The sequence below is a fragment of the Plecotus auritus genome (assembly GCF_963455305.1).
Source record: "Plecotus auritus genome assembly, chromosome: 4".
NCBI lineage: Eukaryota > Metazoa > Chordata > Mammalia > Chiroptera > Vespertilionidae > Plecotus > Plecotus auritus.
Window position 1 is genome coordinate 33,196,763 of NC_137775.1, and position 20,630 is coordinate 33,217,392.

Genomic DNA, 20,630 nt, shown 5'->3' on the forward strand with positions numbered 1-20,630 from the left:
ATCTAAGGAGGGTGTCTCACTCTTGAATCAGTGAAATATCATTAGACACTTAAATATAGCCTCTATTATGTAAGACAGAAACATAGTAAAGGAAAAAAAAATAAAAACTCCAAGAGGACTATAGAAAGCAGGACAAACATTTTTTAAAGAGAAAAAGCAGTTTATTATTCAGATAGATATGAGAAAAAACATTGTTTTGTTTAAAAGAAGTGGTACTGTTAGAAAAAAAAAAAGAACAAATAAGAGTTCTTGGGAATAAAAAAGATGATGTAAGAGAAGTACAACAGGAAATCTTTCAGAAAAAATAACCTCCCACAAACAAAAATATAAAATAACGTAAGTGTGATAAATTACTTTTCAGAAAATATTTTCTCCTTTTCCCCACTGAATAGAGGCCATTTTTTTTTACTCTCTTGATGCCGGGCTAGGACAACAAGGCAAAAACATGTATGCAGAAGTGATCATGCATTGCTTCCAAACCAAAGTCTTAACAGGCACATTTCTTGAACATCTGCCATTTGAGAAGCTACTGGTCCAAGGAAGATGAGAAATACAAGGGGCAGATGACCCTCATCTGCCAAGTCCAGCTAAACCTTTCAGAGCCCTAGCCCACTACAGACTGGTGAGCACTAAATGCTTGTTTTTGTAACACTGAGCTCCAGAGAAGTTTGTTGGCTGATATAAGACAAAATAAATAAAAATCAATACAAAAAAAGACTCGATCTAAAAATTTAAACAACCAGATAATAGAAGTTTCACAAGAGAAAACCAAGAAAAATAAGGGGATAATATAGAAAGTAAGTAATATAAGCAAAATTGTCAGAATTGAGTGATCTAAATTTCCATATTAAAAAAGCCCAATGAATCAGAAAGATCCACACTAACACAGATCATCTCTTTGAAATTTCAGACCATCAGAAATAAAGAGAAGAAAAAAACATTCAGACAAAATAAACACATATGAAAAGATGTCAATCAGAGTGGCATTGGACTTAACAGAACAATGCTGAAAGGAAGAATTAAATAAGCAAATGCTGTTGAAATTAAAATTGAAAGGGTCAAAATTCTAATCTAGAATTATATAACTATTCAAATATTAAATCAAATGTGGTGGTAGAATAATATTATTTTCAAGCCTGTAAGGACTCAAAAACATTTACTTTCAAAGCATCTTTCCTGAGAAAGTTAGTGAAGAATATGCTCCAGTAAGATCAGGTAGACTTGGAATCCACGATGCCAAAGCTCCAACATATCAGAGAAGTGGAGAAAGAACCCAGAACAAGGGCAAAGGAAAGTTCCCAAACAAAGCTGTGCAGCCAGCCTAAGAATTTCCAATCCAAATGAAGAAAATACAATGAAAGATATTGCAGGAGGAATATCTTCATAAGAAATAGTGGAACTAATAGTTTAACTGATGAAATTTTGACTATCTTATGAGAAATTTTATAGGTCTTTTCGAGAGTTTGGAGATTTCCGAATAAGGACATAACACAGAAAGCAGGGAAAGTGAACTGAGACATCATCATTTATAGGAAGAAACAAGAACCCTTTGAAAGACTGGGATTCTCATCAGGTACATTTGCACGCATGTGCTTTTCCTTCCTATTTGAATTATGCTTACTGCATGCCTGAGTTTGGAGTGCTTCGGAAGCTGATGTGAAGATAAGGTTTCAAGTAGTTCATTTGGGAAGTAAAGGGAACCCTGGCAGAAGAGAGGGGAGGTGAGAGGAAAGAAATGTGGGAACTATTACATTCTAATCTAAACCCTTGCCAACCAACGCATTCACATCACCTCGGAACTTATTTGAAATTCTGCATCTCGGGCCCCACCCCACGCATCAGAATCAGAACCTGTGCTCTTATGAGATCCTAGATGATTCATGTGAACTTTTAAGTTTGAGAAGCAAGCACTGATCCAAACCATGTGCTCCTAGACCCACAGCATCAGCATCAGCTGGGAACTTGTTTGAAATGCAAATTACCTGGGTCCACCCAGATCTGCTGAATCAGAACCCCTCAGGGAGTGGGCCTAATAATCTGTCCTAACAAACCCTTACCACTCAATTTTGAGGAACACTGGATCCAAGCTATTATCCTGCCTTCACTGGTAGTTGTGACCATTTTAAATTTTAAATCATTTGTTTCATATAATTTTAGCACAACAGTTCCACTTCTAATGTCAGTGGTGCCCCAGGAGGGTTAGAGAAGGAGTAACCTATGGTAGTATGTACATATGGGACAATATGCTGCACTTATGGCAATAACTGGCGGGTTCCTTCCCCCAAGCTGGAGAAAACTGGAAAAGCTCTCTAGTTGGGGGAACGTAAAAATCATATGCTGGTTGGTCATAAAACTTGAGAGATAAATCCATGTGTGTGTGTTTTCAATAGCTATTCTAATAAAGGTTTTACTCCCACCTTGACTTTTAAATTTTAAAACGCCTCCACCTCTGGAAAAAAACACTTTTCAGTGGTTGTCAGGTGGAGCGAGACTAGCTGGGTAAGCAGTTGCTTTAGTTCATTTAAGGAAGAATCAGAGGGTATTAGCTTCCAGTGTTTCTAAATAGGGAGGAGGGCATCCCCCATTCAAGAAAGGCAAGACTTTCTTCTTTCAAATAAAAGCCCTCAGTACTATCTACTGCTTTTCAATCAATTCCTAGGATTTATCTCAGAGTCTCTACCAGTTGAAAGCTTAAAAGTAAAATACCCATGAGACCCTTCGTCGTCTTCCTCAAACTCACACCTTCATTTAAACACTAAAGCGTTGTTCATCCTTTATCAAGTTCAGAGCCATCCTGCCCTTCCCTTTCACCGCTCCTAATGTGGGCCCTCGAGTTCACAGCAGCACCATTTACAATAGCCAAGACTTGAAATCAGCCCAAGAGCCCCACAGTAGACAAGAGGATAAAAAAGCTGTGGTACATTTAGATAATGGAATACTATTCAGCTGTAAAATAGAAGGAAATCTTACCTTTTGAGAGATCATGGATAGACATGAAGGATATTATGCTAAGTGAAATAAGCCAGTCAGAGAAAAACAAATACCATAGGATTTCACTTATACGTGGAATCGAATGAGCAAACAAAATAGAAACAGACTCATATATACAGAGAACAGACGGACAGCTGTCAGAGGGGAGCGGGGCGGGAGCTGGGTAAAATAGGTTGAAGGGATTAAGCAAAAACAAAACAAACACACACACTAAAAGCATACTCATAGACACAGACAACAGTTGACCCTAGAGGTAAAGCGAAGTCAATGATCTCCAGGTGTCCACCCCTCTCCGGGCAGACAGAGCCAGGGATGGAGGTTTATTCCAAGGCCAGCACCTCCCTAGGTCCCACCCCACGCCCACCTCGCACCCTCCTCGCTCTGACCCAGACTTTCAGGAGCTGGCTCAGGGGCCCCTGCACGTTGTCAGGCTGACCTTGAACCGCCTGCACTCGCCTTGGCCATCAGCGAGTTGCCGGTGGACTGGCCACTAGGGGGCGTGCGGGCTCCGGGCCGCCCCGGCGGCTTGGCGACGCCCCGAGGGGAGGACCTGCCGCGAGTCGGACCTCCCCGCAGGCCAGCCCGGCCCTCTCCCCGCCCCGCTCGGGCAGCGAGCCGCGCCGGTTCCGGGTCCTGTGACGATCAGGCGGCGTCGCGGGCGCGGCCTCTACGAAGTTTCGACGGCGTGCGGGGGCCGGGCGCCGGGCCGGAGCGGCGGAGAGCGGCCGGCAGTAGGAGCGGGGCCCGGGCGCTGATGGCGGGCGGCGGAGCCGGGGACCTGGGCCGGGGGGCGGCCGCCGCCGCGGTCCCCGAGACCCGCGAGCACCTCTTCAAGGTGCTGGTCATCGGCGAGCTGGGCGTGGGCAAGACCAGCATCATCAAGCGCTACGTCCACCAGCTCTTCTCCCAGCACTACCGGGCCACCATCGGGGTGGACTTCGCGCTCAAGGTCCTCAACTGGGACAGCCGGACGCTGGTGCGCCTGCAGCTGTGGGACATCGCGGGTGAGCGGCGCCCGAGGCGCGGACACGCGGGGAGCCCGCGGCGGGCGGGTGGGCGGGCGGCGGCCTCGGGGCACGGGCGTCCGCCAGGCTCGCGAACCGCGGGACCCAGGGGCCAGGGGACCCTGCTCGGTCTCCTCTCGTCCTCCGGCCTCGGCCTGGACTCGCCCGGGCACGGTTAGAACAGAGACTAAATCGCACGGGGGAGGGACGTGGTCGGAGGACCCCAGGGGACAGTGGACCGCGCGGTAGTTGGAGAATTTAGCCGCAGGACCAGGGAAGTAGATGCACGGCTCAGGAGCCCTGCTGAGCGGCTCCTGCTAGGTCTGCGCAAGGCCTTTCCTGTGCAAGGGACGGAAAAGTTCCTGTGCAAGGGATGGAAAAGAGCCCTCGCTCAGCGCGCCCACCGACCCGACGGGAGGAAGCCTAGCGGGCCTTTCCAGAAGTTTTAACTCTGAACGGACAAGCTTATAAGCAGCGGGAAGAGTCGCGGGAGGGGGCCGGCTGCTCCATTCAGCTTTCACCCTCACAGATGAGAACTGAAGTCCGTGATTTACCCAAAATTACACTTTACGTAGTGACATAACCAAACTCGAAACCAGGTTCTTTCCAGAACGTTTTTCACCCCCTGCCTGGGATCCCAGACCCCTCTTTGTGAGTGAAACTCCGCTCTGCAAGTGTTGCTCTCACTTCCAGGTCAGACCAACCCGGGAAAGGTTTTGGAAGGCATCTCTTGAAACTTGATGCTCCTCCTCCTCTCTCTGAACCAGCACCTAGCGCTCCACTCCTGCACCCGCTTCCCCCCATCTGTTTTCCTGGCATTTGCTTTCAGCTGTCATTTTGAAGCATAACACCCCTCTTTGAGGGGTAGGTACCTCTTCTCCTTGCACTAATTTGTGAACACTTGAATTCTGGGTGGTGTGGTGGGTGGGATGTGGGTATTAAAAAAGATGTCTTGTCAACTTTTGGAAAGTTTAAATATGGACGTGGTGCCTTGTTCAATTATTACCGGTGCTAAGCAGCTCAGCATTTGGCTGGGAGCATGATCAGAGTTGGAGAGGCCATCCTTGATCCTGTAAATGCATAAATGGATGCCCATACCTTCTATGGTCACCCAGCTGGTAGAGGACAGGGCCTGTGGGGACACAGGTCTGTGAGCTAGGTAGTGCACTTTTCATCCAAAGCTTATTAGATATGAGAAAGTATTGAAAAACTTAACCCAGGTACTCACTTATTTAAGAACAGACTTCCCTACTTCAGGAACGAGAATAAATGTATGTTCATCCGTCCCTCAGAGAAAGGGGGATCATCAGCTGGGTTTTTCAGTTCCAGAAAACCAAAAGTTCGTTTGAAAAGTCATCTTTTGAAGCCTGAGGCTTCTTTCGAAACACTTCCTGCTATTTCATAGAACACTTCTGAACAGTAGTATTGCTTTAGGCCAGTCCTGGATTCTAACGGTTGCCGCCGTGTGAGAATCATTCTCCCGGAATCTTCAGTGTAGCTGTAGATTTCCATGAAGGTGATTGTAAGCCCCTGCATTGGAGGCTTGTTGACTTTGCATTAGTCTTCATTTAAATAACATGGTATTTTGCTATTACATTATGATTATGTCCCAGTGCAGGCAAATAAAAGGTTTATACGGCACAGTTGTGTTTTTAAGCTTCAGGGAAAAATGCTGATACTTAGAGACTTGGGAAAGCAAAAACATCAGAGTTTTCTTCCTGGGTATCACCTCTTCTTTTTTAATTCTTCCTGAAAAGACCTATACAGCCAGGAAGGGCACATCGTCTTTATCGGATTCTGATACATATCAGCCCAGATGGAATATCCTTGCACTTTTGCCTTAAAACACACACACACACACACACACACACACACACACACACACGCACACACCAAGGAATTCCCGGATGTTAAGGACCATTCAGCCCATACACTCTAGCAATTAACAGGATTAGACATAAACTTATGAGGTAATTGGAAATTGTTAGGGTCGCCTTATAAATAAGGTTTTCAGAGACGGAGTCTTAATATATAAGAACACTGAGAGATAAAAATAACTTGGGCTTTAACTTAAGGTTTAAAGAGCTACATCGTTAACTGTGTTTGGTTTGGGTATTTGAATCCTAACTCATACCATTGGAATGAAGTAGTAATGATGTAATGAAGGCAAACTGGGGGCCACTCCAAAAAGTTCCCTTGTGGCCAAACATATTTGCCTTATGTAGTAACAAAGTTGAGTCATATTTAAATCTCAAAGGATAGAAATAGTCCTTAATTGCAAAATGGTAAGTGGAGCTGGCCACTTGATATGACTAACGTAAGGTATGGTGTTATTATGAGCTAGTTTTTCTGTTAATTTAGTGTTAGGAAATGTGGTAAAGAGATTATGTCCACTCTCTATTCTTGAGAGCTTTGGCAAGTGTGACAAGCAGAAGTTGTCCAAATGTTTTTTGTAAATGTGGCCAAGCAGTTTCAGCTAAACTCTTCAAAATAAGAAAAATAGTGACTCTTGTACAGGCCTTAGGAAATCCTTTCTTAATCCATCAAATGAATGCGGCTTTAAAATACAGATGCAATTTAATATAATTTTTGTGTTAGGCAATTGCTGTCTCTTAATTCATACCTGTTTTGAGACTGCTGCTCAACACATACTGAAATATATTAACTAGAGGCCCGGTGCATGAAATTTCGTGCACTGGAGGGGGGATTCCCTCAGCCCAGCCTGTGCCCTCTCGCAGTCTGGGACCCTTGGTTCCTTACCGCCTGCCTGCAGCAGAGGCGGGAGAGGCTCCCACCACTGCTGCTGCACTCGCCAGTGAGCCCAGCTTCTGGCTGAGTGGCACTCCCGCTGTGGGAGCGCACTGACCACCAGGGGGCAGCTCCTGTGTTGTGTGTCTGCCCCCTGGTGGTCAATGCACATCATAGTTCTGCCATTTGGTTGATTTGCATATTAGGGTTTTATTATATAGGATATTGTAGTCTCTGGCAAGGTGTTAAAGAGAGTTTAATAAATGCATACTAAATTAAGATGTAGCAAGAGATGTCTCTGATCTTCATTTATTATGTATTATAGGTGAAGTAGTATTTGACTTACTACTTATTATAAGCTTATTAGCAACTACAGAATTTTCCATGTAGACTGAATGGCTGGTTTAGGCTAAATCTTTACAAATAAACAAACAAATTTTGTCTATTTAGATCTAATATAATTTAGCCTTCATGTATTCATTAAAGTGATTTGCATTTTTAGGAGAGGCAGATTTTTATCTCTACCCTCCTAGAGTTTTCAGCTGGGCCTGAGAATCAAATTGATATAAGATAGGTTAACAGTAGAAATTTACTTAATATAAGTTTTACATGACCCAAGAGCCCTCATAAGGAAATGAAACCCCAAGTAGCAAAGCATAGTGTTTTTTTTTAAGTTTTTATTTATTTTTTAGAGAGGAAGGGAGTAGGGAGAGAGATAGAAACATTGATGAGAGAGAAAAATCAATTGGTTGCCTCCTGCACTGCCCCTATTGGGGATAGAGCTTGAAACCTGGGCATGTGCCCTGACCAGGAACCAAATCAGTGTACCTCATGGTGCGTGGGTCAACAATCAACCACTGAGCCACACCAACTGGACAAAACATAAATATTTTAATATAAATTGAACGAAAAGATACCTTTAGTTCAAAATAATCCTTATACCAAGTGGTATTTTGGGGATTAAAATTTCTTTATAAAAATCTGAGTAACACTCCTTTAAGCCATAGAACAAATCAGCAATAGCCTACTCTGAAGTTCATGTAAATATTATTAACCAAAACATAAAATGCATGCTTGGAAGACATTTTAAATTATATAAACCATACTTAGATTTAGTGTGTATTTTTTTATTCCCATCCTAAATTTGAATGTTGACCTTGATTTTCTTGTTCCATCTTGTATATTATCAATTACTATACCTATTGGCCTGTTCTTGTCATATTTTATAACTTTTAACCCTTTATGAATAAAATTTGGAATATTATCTCTGACATATTCTTGACATTCAAAATATAATCAAGTCAGGGATTCTTAATGTTCAAGTTTCTTCTAAATAGGAAGAAGCAGGGCTCTGAGGACTTAGTCTATGTAGTTTGTATAGTCTCTGTCTTAAACAGTGACTACTACAGTAACTTTCCAAGGGCTTATTGGTGGTCAATTACTTAGTAACTCATTTATAGGAATTATAAAAATATTTATTACATCTGACTCCCGTACAACTCTGCCATCCTCAGTCTTACTCAGGTGTACCTGCTTTACTGAATTACAAGCAAAGCTTATTGTCCCCTTTTACATCTTTCAATCTTCCCCGATTTTTGAGTCCTGAGACACTTTTGGGCACCCTAGTCTGTACTGTGCATTCACAATTGCACAGGCAGGATGGTCAGCATGGTAACATATGTGTTATCCATATTGAAGTTCCCTGACAATGATATGCCTATTGCTATTTATTTATTTATTTATTTATTTATTTATTTATTTATTTATATATGTTATCATTCTTAGTTGCCTCAATTAACCCAAGCAAAAAGATGCTCAGGTTAGCTGTATAGACAGACCACTGGTAAAAAGTACTAAAACTTGCTTTGCTCTGAACCATTTGCCTAATCATTCTATTGTTTGAATTAAATTATAAACTTTTAGAGATCCCATAGTGTAAATACAGTGAGGTGTAGTAACTTGACCAAGAAAACATAGGTATCAATAGCACTGTACAGAGACAGGTCTCATGACTAGGATATGAAAACAATCAACTATTAATAGTATGTCTGATTTGGAGTTCACTGGTGATAAAACAGCAGTATAAACCCTTGTCTAAATTTGCAAATGTTCTGATCATTCTTATATTAAAGTGTATGACTCATATTTTGTACCCATTATAATTATCATCTCTTTGTTATTAATCCAGAATGTTCAGTTGTTATACTTCTCTTAATTATTTCCAAGGTAGATACTTTTTTTGTTTGGCTCTTTCATTTTTGTGTGTGTGCATTTCCAAACTGTGGACTTTGTGATGATAACAAAGCTGTTTGATGGTATATGGTTGCAGAGCACACCCAGGAAAAGCAAAGTAGTAATTACAGATGCTTACCTGGTCTCTGTGACATCACTGATTAAACCGGTAAAGCCATGCATTAGTCTAGAGATGCAGTGTTATTTTCAAATATACTTTAGGAGAACTTTTATCCATCATCTATGTGTTATCCTGATCTTTCAATTTTCTTAAGCTTTTGATATGGAATTTTAATGATTCTTATTCTATTTTTAAATGTTCCCAGGACTTCATTTTTATCCAGGTATGATGGGGTCTACACATCAGGAGACTATAGCCATTGTAAACAAAGTTTGTTACTTATGGTTCCCAAGAGGAGGGAGCAGGCCTCAGCATGCAGGACCTCCTTGGTCAGGTGGCAAGATGAGTGAGGGGAAAGCATGGGCAAGAGCCTTGATTGTGGCTTTTGTAGGAGGGAATGAGCAAGGCAGCATAGACAAGCTGAGCAAACTTAAGTTTGGGTAGTTGGAAAGATTTCAGTGGGCTGGGCTATAGGGTGGTCCCTAGTTGTCTAAAAGCTGGCTATGGGGTAACTTAGGGCCTGAGGATAGAGTCCTAGACTGCAGCAGCCTGGTTTACATATCAAAGACATGCTTTCAGCAAATTGTCTCTAAGAACTAGCTAACCCTGAGAGGGTCAGTCATTCCCTTGGTCCACAAGGCCCTAAGATGGCAAAGCTTCATAAAATGTAGAAAATAAAAAAACATGATTAATGTATTCTTCTAGGCATTTATTAAAATAGATGGAAAGTATACTTGCAAAGAGGAAGACTTTGAAGGCCTTAGATTTGTAACCCCCAAGTAGCATATTCTTAAAATAGTAAGGATTTCACACTTAAACAACACTTACCTAATAGAGAGTGGATAAGTTGACAAGTTTAAGTTGTATTATGGTTGTAGAGATCTTCCCTTGAATGGTAAAAATAGTAAAAGCATAAATGTAGGGAAATTTCTGGAGGACATACAAGTTCAAGAAAAAAAAAGGTGCTTTAGAATTTTATTCAACTATATTGTCAAAAAAGCTTTTTGACTTTTTTGCAAACCAGGAAACTAGGAATCTGTAATTTCCTCACTCTTCTTCTGAATAAGATGAACCACATAAAAATAAATGGCTAACAGGGGGTTAATTTAAGGATCTCTGTTGGTCTTTCTAACTGATAGATGACCTTACATTCTCTTCTTCCCATTCTTTACATTAACTTCTATCCAGATATTTGCCTTAAGCATCTTATGCAGTGATGTTTTTTATTGCTTCTTGAAATTAAGCTAAATGTATGAGGTGGTTTTTTTTTTAGTGTGGTTATATGGTGCCTCCTCCATCAGACTCATGGGAAGTGCTTAAAATGCATATTATTTGGCATCAAACTGTATCAACAGACTTGACTTCATCTGACAAACATCACCATTAAGTCAGTTATCTCATCTAGTAAGTGTGTGGTTGGGCCATCAAAGGCTGGTGAGCAGAACCATAAAGTTTTTATGGACTGAAGCTGATGTTTCACCACTCAGCTATTCCTTGGCCATATTCCATGTTTTTGTGGTTCAATCAAATGTACATGCCTTGCTGTGAGGCCAGCTAGGAAATCTAGGGCTTTTAAAAATATTTTGATATTGCTTCTCCAAATAAAATTCTGCGATGGGATATTGGGGTAGGTAATTAGCAATCCTCCATACTTAGCAAATTAGAATTCCCAGAGGTGAGGCCTGAAAATTTGCAATTTACCAAGCCTCACAGGTGATCTGATTTATACTAAAGTTGAGGACAGGTGTTATGTCACTGACTTACAGAGATAGGGCATGGATCCAGATATTTCTGACATCAAAGGTTTCATTGTTATGTTATCTCTCTATCATTTTACATAGGGCTCAGTGGTTGAGTGTTGACCCATGAACCAAGAAGTCACTGGTTCCATTCCCAGTCAGGGCACATGCCCGGGTTGTGGACTCAGTCCCCAGTAAGGACTGTGCAGAAGGCAGCCTATCAATGATGTTTCCCTCTCATCGATGTTTCTCTCTCTCTATTCTCACTCTTCCTCTCTCTCTAAAAAAATAAATAAATAAAAACACATTTAAAAAAAAGAAAATCAGAGAAATGAATGGAATTGTGTTATATCATGTAACGCCTTTTACCTTCTTAGTAGTACAGTATTAAACTGTGAAATTCAGTGCACATCAAATCTTCACTCAGATGGTGCTAATTTGATGCATTATCTTTTAAACTTCATTTACTGAGAATAATACACTCATTTTATGGAAGATTGTGCAAGTCAGTGCAGGGGACCGGGAATGTGCAAGTAGCAGTGCAGTGTATTCTCACATCCCTTTATTGGTTATTATTATGGTAGTTGTTTAATAAATTGTTTTACTTTTAACAATACCTATAATTCTAACATGTTAAATACTAGAGTGTAATGCTGGGGCAAGTTTATAATAGCTTGATAAATTAGTAGCACAATGAGTCATAAACTTGATGCCTAAAAATAGCAAAAATACTCATGTGGCTACAAATTATAGCCTCTTACATGTAAAACCCAAGACACATTACAACATCACATTATTACCTAAATCAAGCTGTATAAAGTGTTAAATTAACATATAGTCATCCTTTTAGAACCAATGATTGGACTTAAATTTTGACTGGGTCTTGACCTATCAGCTGCCAACCATATCAGCTTGTTAGAAGAGCTTCATCTCTGAAGTGCACACTGAGATTTAAGGATTTTTGTAAATGGTTTTACATGCACTAACTAGAAATTATGCATTTTCATCCAGTCACCTTGAACAAGAATATGGAGCTCAGTGATGCTCAGTGTGTGGGAAAAAGTAAGCACTTATACTTGGAAAACCAGGCACCAATTGTCCCAGTGCTTGACTTGATCGTCATTGTGAAATTTATATTTTGAGTTTCAAACAACGTTAAGAAACATTTAGATTACTTAGCAAGTGGGGTATGAACATAAAATATTGAGACAAACATTAACAAACTAAAGGAAACCAGTGATTAATATCATAAGAGAAAGCATCCGTGGCCTGTGTTTCTGGTAATGGTTCAGAATGCAGTACTTTCCATTTGATGAGGGGAAACACTTGTGTTGTCTCAACTTCTTTTCAGAGTTATTAGAGTTGGATACGCCCAAATATTAGATAAGCATTTTAATACTTTTGCTAACATGTGTACCTTAGGGGCCACCCCTCTGGGTAAGTTGTGCATCTTTAGATATCTCTGAACCTAGATGACTGGTACAGGGCTCTTTTTCTCCTTTCTCAGTGCCAAGATGTGTAGTTGTAATAAAGGTTCCCTCTTCTAGAGAAGGAAGTAACTCTTCATTTTAAAGGATAAGACAATTTAGAGTCCTTTGGAATATGTTGGCAATGGGCCCACAGCAATATGAATGAAAAAGGCTGTCCCTAATACCGGGGTCACTCGGGTACTCAGCAGTGGGACATTTCCCTTAGCTGCCATAGAAAAGCCCTAGGGGACAGAGAGCAGGGGGTTAACTTCTGTATTAGGGCTGTGCTATGGTACTTACTGCCTTGGATTTGTTCGGAAACATGGGGACATATGGAGCAGTGTATACCCAGAAAATATTTGGCTAACAGATCAGATGGCACACTAGATAATCAATCAGCCTAGGATACTTGAAGAACTTTATTTCCCTGGGGTTTTATTTTCTCAGCTACAAAGTAAGAGAGGTTTGACTAGATAATACAGGTTGTTCTCTTCCAGTTATAATATTGTCCAGTTAAGTGTTCTGTCAGGAAAGCATGAAAGTGTTCTCCTCCCTCCAGGAAGAAATAGCCACAGGACTGGTCAAAGAAGGTGATGTTGCTTACGAGTTCTCCCACCATCTGAACTACTTCCTCAGACCTATTAAGAGGAAGATTTCTCGCCCAGTCAGTGTGGCTCAATGATTGAGTGTCCACCCATGAACCAGCAGGTCACTGTTGGATTCCTGGTCAGGGAAACATGCCACGGTTTTGGGCAGGATCCCCAGTAAGGCGTGTGCAGGAGATAGCTGATCAATGATACTCTGTCATCATTGATGTTTCTATCCGTCTCTCCTCCTCCATTCCTCTCTCTGAAATCAATAAAATAAAATGAAATAAAAAAGAGGAAGATCTCCCGGGTCCTGCTGAGTTTCCATATTGCTGTAAACTTTAATTCTTAACATATCCACACCACACAAAACAAAACTTATGCAACGATCTTTGTAATGAATAACTGTGGCTTTCTTCTCCACCCAGTCCTTTTCTGTCACAGGACACAACCCAGGAGCGTTCAGCGTTGCAGGAATTTCACTTATGTATTTGTGGAAAGTAGAATCTCAAAATAATAAAGATTTTTTCAGGGACTAAACTTATTATTTTATCCTACCATTATTCCATTAATATCTAAAATTGCACGATGGCATAGTAGAATTTGAAGGATAAATATATTAATTCAGGGTAGCTTTGCATTTGTTACTATCAATAAAATGTAGATAAAGCATGTTTTTCATCATGTGTTTTACTAGGAAAATGTCTTATCACAGTGTTTTTAACATTGGTCAGAGTTATAAATCTCAGATTAGTCTTGACTGCCACTCGCGTTTTTTTAGCCTTCTACTCAGTAACTTGGCTGATGGAAGGTATAAGCTTTAAAAGTCAAGGCAACTGCAAGTTCAGAATGGCTGGCATCATATTTCCATAGGCATGTGGGAGTCAGGAGACCCCGGTTCAAGTCCCATCTTCTTGAGTCATTGCTACTGAATCCTGGTCAAGCAGCTCTTTGCGTGTTTTTTTCATCTGTCAGATAAAGATAAGGTCCTTCCTACTCCAAGAATAGTGTGATATCAGATAGTAAGAGCATGCTTTGCAAAGTCCTATATGATATGTAAGCAATAGATTTTTTTCCCCAAAGTTTTTAACCTGTTAAATTATTTTAAAAGTACAATCTGAAGAACTCTGTAATTTGATCCTTCTCTTAATAGCACAACCATGGTGCCACTTTTTGTTCTAAAATAATAGGTTTGCATGTGTCTGCCTTCTTAGAAGAGAGCAATTTTGTATATCAAGTCAAGATCCGGTGGAGATGTGAAAGATAAGTTAAGAGCATGAGATCCTTTATCTCATGTCCAGTCCTAACCTTTTTTGGTTAGCATTTAACCCACTATACTTATCTTCTTCCTGCAAGCTTCATTTTCTTCTGTTCTTGTCTCTTCTTCCTCTACTCCCAGCTTTCTTTTTTCCTTTGGTACCTCTCTTCTCTTAGCCCAAGGGGAGAGGAAAGTGATGGACTCTACTTTACGTACTGACCTTGATGGTTATGGACACTGTGTTGTACACGGGCAGAACAGATATGAGTTCCTTGTATACTCAGGACACATGATCAGCCACTCCGCTTTGTGAGTCAGCTCTGTGTGTATGTTTTTAATCTCACAGTTGATTTTGCTGTGGAATGGGAGATACGTGTTTATACCATTATTCTTAGGGTCAGAGGGGTTCTATCTAAATAGGGATCCTGTCTAAATTAGGAGTGTTTAACCTCTTACTATATTTTTTTCTAGGGCAGGAGCGGTTTGGCAACATGACCCGAGTCTACTATAAAGAAGCTGTTGGTGCTTTTGTAGTCTTTGATATATCGAGAGGTTCCACCTTTGAGGCCGTCTTGAAATGGAAAAGTGACCTGGACAGTAAAGTCCATCTTCCAAGTGGTGGCCCTATCCCTGCTGTTCTCTTAGCTAATAAATGTGACCAGAAAAAGGAAAGTGGCCAGAGTCCTGCCCAGATGGACCAGTTCTGCAAAGAACATGGCTTCACTGGGTGGTTTGAAACCTCCGCAAAGGTGAGATCCGCTTTGCCTCAGCATCCGCTCTGCTGTTAGATTGTAAATATAAAGTATTTAGGTAGACTTAGGTGAGTGCTGGTTGGAAGCCTAGAAAAAAGTTCAGTCAACAGCATCAATGCTTTCAAAATTGGTTAGTGGGAGGTGAATAGGACAGATTTCACATTAAAATTAAAATGAGCTATTATTTAGAGCAAATAACAAATGCCATTTTCTGTGAGCTGAGTCTTTAAATGAAGTCTCGTGCACCTAGAGTTTATGGGGTGAAGCACAAGCATTTTTTTAAATTTTCCAGGAGGCTAACAAAACCTAGGGCCATGACCCTGGTGAAGATGTAGTTCATGTGCAAGGCTAGCAAAGGCATTGAAAGAGTCAGAGCGATGTATTTGGATGATACTTGACGAGTTTTATAATAACTGTGTATGAAATCATTTGAACAAGAAGAAAGTATCAATATTTGTGACATGTTTCTTCATGAATAGTAGAGTGAGAATTTTTCTTTGAACCATTATGGGAAGCTGGATAAATTCTTTTTTGGATCCTTCATGGTGTGGTAGCTCAGTTGGTTAGAGTGTTGTCTCAATATGCTAAGGTTGCAGGTTCGATCCCCGGTCAGGGCACGTAAAAGCATCAACCAATTAATACATAAATAAGTAGAACAAGTTGATGTTCTCTCTCTCTCTCTCTCTCTCTCTCTCTCTCTCTCTCTCTCTCTCTCTCTCTCTCTCTCTCTCCCCCCACCTCTATCCCTATCTCCCTTCCTCTCTCAAACCAATAAGTAAAATAAACACACACATAAGTCACTTTTGAAACTCTTAACAGCCTAGATATGCAAGAAAGCAAAAGTGAAAATAAAAGCACAAAGTATTGGAGAGTGGAGGGTGCTTGTTTATGTGTGTTAGAAGTTTCACTTTAGAGGTCCAATAGCAATCAGACTTATGTTTGAGAAATTCTGTGATGACAGGCAAACTCAAAACCATAAGTTTGGTGTAATCCTAGCACAGTTCCAGGTTTTCGTATGCCTTCTGTGAATTTCCTATTTATATATTTTTAAAAAAGCATTGTACCTCCTAATCACCTACATACTACCAGGTTGTTTTTAGCTTTACCCAAAACTTAATCTAAAAGTGGAAGATTGTTTGGTGCCTCTAATGATCAGAATAACATTGAGTGATGATGGAGTCATGGGGAAAATAGTGCCCACTGGAGGCTAAACAGAGAGGCAAATGTAGAAATAGATCTCAGTGTGCATATGGATACACACATGTATCTACTGAATGTCTGTTGAGAGGGCTTAGAAGCAATGACACCACAGAACCAATAGCTTACAGAGTCCTCAGTAATTTTAAATGCTGCTGTTCTCCAGTAAAAAGAACCAGGGTTTCCTGGAGAAATGACTGGTTTCAGGACCATGGGACAGGAAAGTGAAGATGTGCCTGAGATATTTTGTGGTGCCAGAAAGTAAGAAACACAAAGTGTGATGGAGACATATCAAAAAGACACGGGAGCCTGCCTGTAGGAGCCCCCTAATCTAAGGCAATTTGAGCAACCAAGTAAATAACATCGTAATATTATGTACATAGAATAAAATAATAATCCGTGATATGAATAAATAAGTGGGAGAGAAGAGAAAGTTCTTCACAATTATAGACTTACAGCTGATAAATGTAGAAGGAATTATGGAGATAGAAAATCACCATTGAACACTACAGCAATAATTGTTTTAGGGAAGAACTGATTGAAGCTAAAAGTAATGGAAAAAAGTATGGTGAAGCATAGAATATTTACATATTTTACTTACTAAGTACAGAGGGAAGAAGAGGACTCTTTCAGGGAGAACCTGACAGATAGAACTTTAAGCAAGTGGGCCTCATACACTGACAAGGACACATCACGCATGCCTTATTCCTGTCCGAAATGCATAACGAACTTAATGACAAGGAAGCATCAAGCAGACCCAAATTAAGGGATATTCTCTGGCCAGTACTCTCCGAGAATGTCAAGTTCATGGAACTTGAAGACTAAGGAACTGTTCCAGGTTAAAGGAGACAGGAGATATGACCACAAAATTCAGCTGCTCACCTGGACAGTCAGTATAATTTGAATAAGATTGATAGAATAATGCTGATAGTACTATTATCTAACGTCCTGATTTTGATAGTTGTACTCCAGTTATCTAAAATGTTAACATTTGAGGAATATGGGTGAAGGGTGTTTAGGAATTTTTGCTATTATTGCAATGTTTTTCTAAATAAAATTATTTAAAAATATTAAGTTAAATATTTTAAAAATCACAGATTTTGCTATGTGTCACTTATTGTCTATTTGATGACAACTTATAAATGTATTACACAAATGTGATAGGTAGTGATTCCTTAGGATAGTCTTAATGGACATCACACCTACAACATTGTCTCAGGTCAATTTACATGTGCCATCTAAAATTAATAATTCATACTAATAATACAGGGGAGGGGCATGAGGACTATATAAATCAACTAAAGTCAAAATAAGTCAAGGGCCTGCCTGACACGGAACTGGGCTGACCAGAGATGCAAGCAGACCAGGAAGAGCCTCTGGACAGGGAAAGCTCCCGCAAGGATTGATGACTAGCTCCTCACCCGTACCTTACCGTTCACCCACACCTTAAAGGAAAAGCACAAGGCCACAAAATAAACCTTGTAATGGTTAAAGTTAATTCCAACTTTTCCCCATACCAGCAACTTTCCAAGGAAACTATAACAGAAGAGATATAAGCTTAACCTCTAGAGATGGTTAGAGCCTCTTTTCCTTCTCTCGTGAGACTCCATAAGAGAAGGAAACGAGACTACTCTGTGGAGTGGCTTTTCCTGCTTGTCCTCTGTGCTCAATAAAACCTGCTTTTCCATCTTAACCTCTTGTCTATCTGGCTCCTGTCTTGAATTCTTACCTGTGCAAAGCCAAGAACCCACTCCTCTGGCATCACTCAGAGATGGCGAAGCAACATGATGGATTTATCCTATTTTAATGTGGTGTGGCCCCTTGACATTTTTCTTCAGATTGTATCCAGAATACTTGAATTAGATGTTCAAGGGCAGGAATGTTCTCATTTCAGTGCTTCCATTTGTGTGAGTGGCAACCCAGAGGGGGGTGAATATTTATTTGCAACCATCAAAATAGTTTTTTGAACCTCAGTGGCAAAAAGTTTAAAATAGGAACATCTAAAAGGGTGATCTTTTGTCAAAAGAAGAGGTTTCCATAGCCACATTACGCAGTAGCATTGAACTCTTGGCTAACACTTCAGTGTTGGAGAAGATGATAGCTGGGGTACTTATAGTGCCCCCTCTGAGGAACTTTCCTAGTTCCTGTGAATATTCTTAATGCTTTATTCTGTGGATCAATCCGCAGAACTGATCCTGTTCCTTATTTCTGCTTTACAGGACAACATTAACATAGAGGAAGCAGCCCGGTTCCTGGTGGAGAACATTCTCATGAACCACCGAAGCTTTCCCAATGAAGACAACGATGGGGACAAAATTAAACTGCACCAGGAGGCCTTGCCAGCAGAGAGCAAATCCCAGTGCTGCTGACGTCGCTTTAGCTCCTCCCATGCTTGCCAGATGCAGCCTGACTTCATTTCTCCATTTGGAGCAAATTCCTGAGAAGGGATTGAGATGGTGGATGCCCTGCTCTGGGATCTTCCCAGGGCTGTGCTTTAACGTGACTGTGAGGGCACCCTGGGAGCCTTAGCTGAAGCGGGTGTCGGTGTCTATCCTGAGCATGGCTCTACACCTGAGAGTGAGCACTCGGGCTTCTCTTGTTGTTGCTGCTGCCATCAGGTTCAGGATAATGTTTACATCCTTCTTAACATCTTTGAAAATGACAATGCTCAGGATTTGGTACGAGTTGCAAGTTGTGGCTCTTAGTGTTAGCACTGGGGTGGTAATAAAACTTTCCCAGCAGTCTTACAGTAATTGTACGAGTCTATATTTTTGTATTCTAACTTCACTTTTGAGGGAGACTTTTAGGCTGTTAGCCACAGAAGGTTGAAGTTTCTGTTCAAGGTTTTCCCCCTCAAAACTTCTAACTGGAGCTAGTTTTATCAGATCGATAACAGTCATCATCAAGAAGAGAAGTTATTCAAAGATTAGATCCAAGGCTCCATAGTATGAATTGTGAGAGAAACAAGGTTGTGTGGTTTTATATAAATTTTGGGGCATTTAAAGTATAATACATGAGGAAGGTACATCTGGCTTACAATATTTGTATTACCATTCAACCCATTTAAGAACAGAATAAATATTTTGACTGATGTCTTTGTTTTGAATTAATGTAGCTCTACCAGGTAATACGGGGTCTATTTTTATGCCTTAGAAAACTTTGTGTCTGTTTACTTTTGCTTTTATTGTCAAGGAACTTAATGGTATCATGTGTACGGTGCAACTTCTCTTTTTCAGAGGGATATTTAAAGGTGTTTGTGACATAATCCAAAGCTAATGTGAAATGAGGTATGAAAAAATTGTCTTATACATATTATGAACTTGGATAGGAACGATCCATGCATTTATTAATAGCAGGGGAAAAAAGCTAGCACAGAATTACACTTGATCTGACAGGCACAGAATTATGCTTAATCTGGGAATAAATAGTAGCCATGGTCTGCAAAATGGAGCTCATTCTTCTCACCAACTAAGCTTTGCCTGGGAATCACAAATATGTTTACACTAGAGGGCTGGTGCACAAATTATTGCATGGCCAGGGGGAGGGGCCCCGGGTGGTTGACAGGCTGGCCCTGCCCCCTGGTCGAACTCCTGGTCAAGGGGACAATTTACATATTACCCTTTTATTATATAGGATTATTATATAGGATGTTACATTTTTAAGTAACTCTTTGACCTTTTCCGATATGTATTCAAGGTCCTTGAGAAAGCTGGCAGAGGCTTACTTAGCTTTCAAACCAATTTACATACTTAAAGAGAGAAAGAACCTACAAGTTTCAAATGAAATACTCTCAGAAAAGGTAGGGAGGAGGCAGGGGTGGGTAAAGTCTCTTCCCTTATTTTCAACAGGGAGAATTAAGCCTTATTTTTAATTTGTATTTTCCCTTACTATCAACCCAGAGTAAACATTTGCTTATGTGTACAAGGGAGAATATAGAGAAGCCCATCGCTTGGATATACATGCAAAAAAAAAAATTAATAACAGTATCAATAGTAAATAACAATAACTAAATGCTTAGCTATAGGGGGAAAATAAAATGCACAATTGTGTATTATTAAAAAACAAAGTTTAACCGAGTAAGTTGGAAGATCTAATTGTCTGTATCAAACAATTCATGAATCCAGCAGCATCCATTGAGCAAGTAGAAAAGTTCTCCAAAAGGCTATACAGAAAGGGACAGTTTTAATAAGAAAGGGAGCTATTAACAAAAGAAAAGAAAGGACTGTTTTTAGACCAATTTTGGGGGGGTGGTAGACAGCCAGAGTTTTTTATATGCAAATTGCCTCTTTTTTTCAGTGGGGGATGAGAAGGCCCAGGTCACACATTACCTCATTGACCAGAGCATTTCATGGTGTTAACTAAGATCACCTTTCTGAGAGGGACTGAAACAGCAATAGGTCAGGTATTAAATCTAAGTTTGGTGTCATGGGCTTTAGCATAAGTGATGGCATTTGGGGCCTGTGGTTTGCTCTTGAACAATACCCATACAAGGACATACTGTGCAGCAGTATAGTAGCATTTAAATAAAAATG

General features: G+C 40.5%; 1 protein-coding gene across 1 annotated transcript; it reads left to right on the forward strand.

Moving 5' to 3' along the window:
- Positions 1-3,634: 3,634 nt before the first annotated feature.
- On the forward strand, positions 3,635-20,217 carry RAB32 (RAB32, member RAS oncogene family). The gene is made up of 3 exons (XM_080665588.1): positions 3,635-3,995; positions 14,621-14,898; positions 18,318-20,217. Exons 1-3 carry the CDS (start codon positions 3,746-3,748, stop codon positions 18,465-18,467), a joined length of 678 nt encoding a protein of 225 aa, XP_080521714.1. The 5' UTR covers positions 3,635-3,745; the 3' UTR covers positions 18,468-20,217.
- Positions 20,218-20,630: the final 413 nt, after the last annotated feature.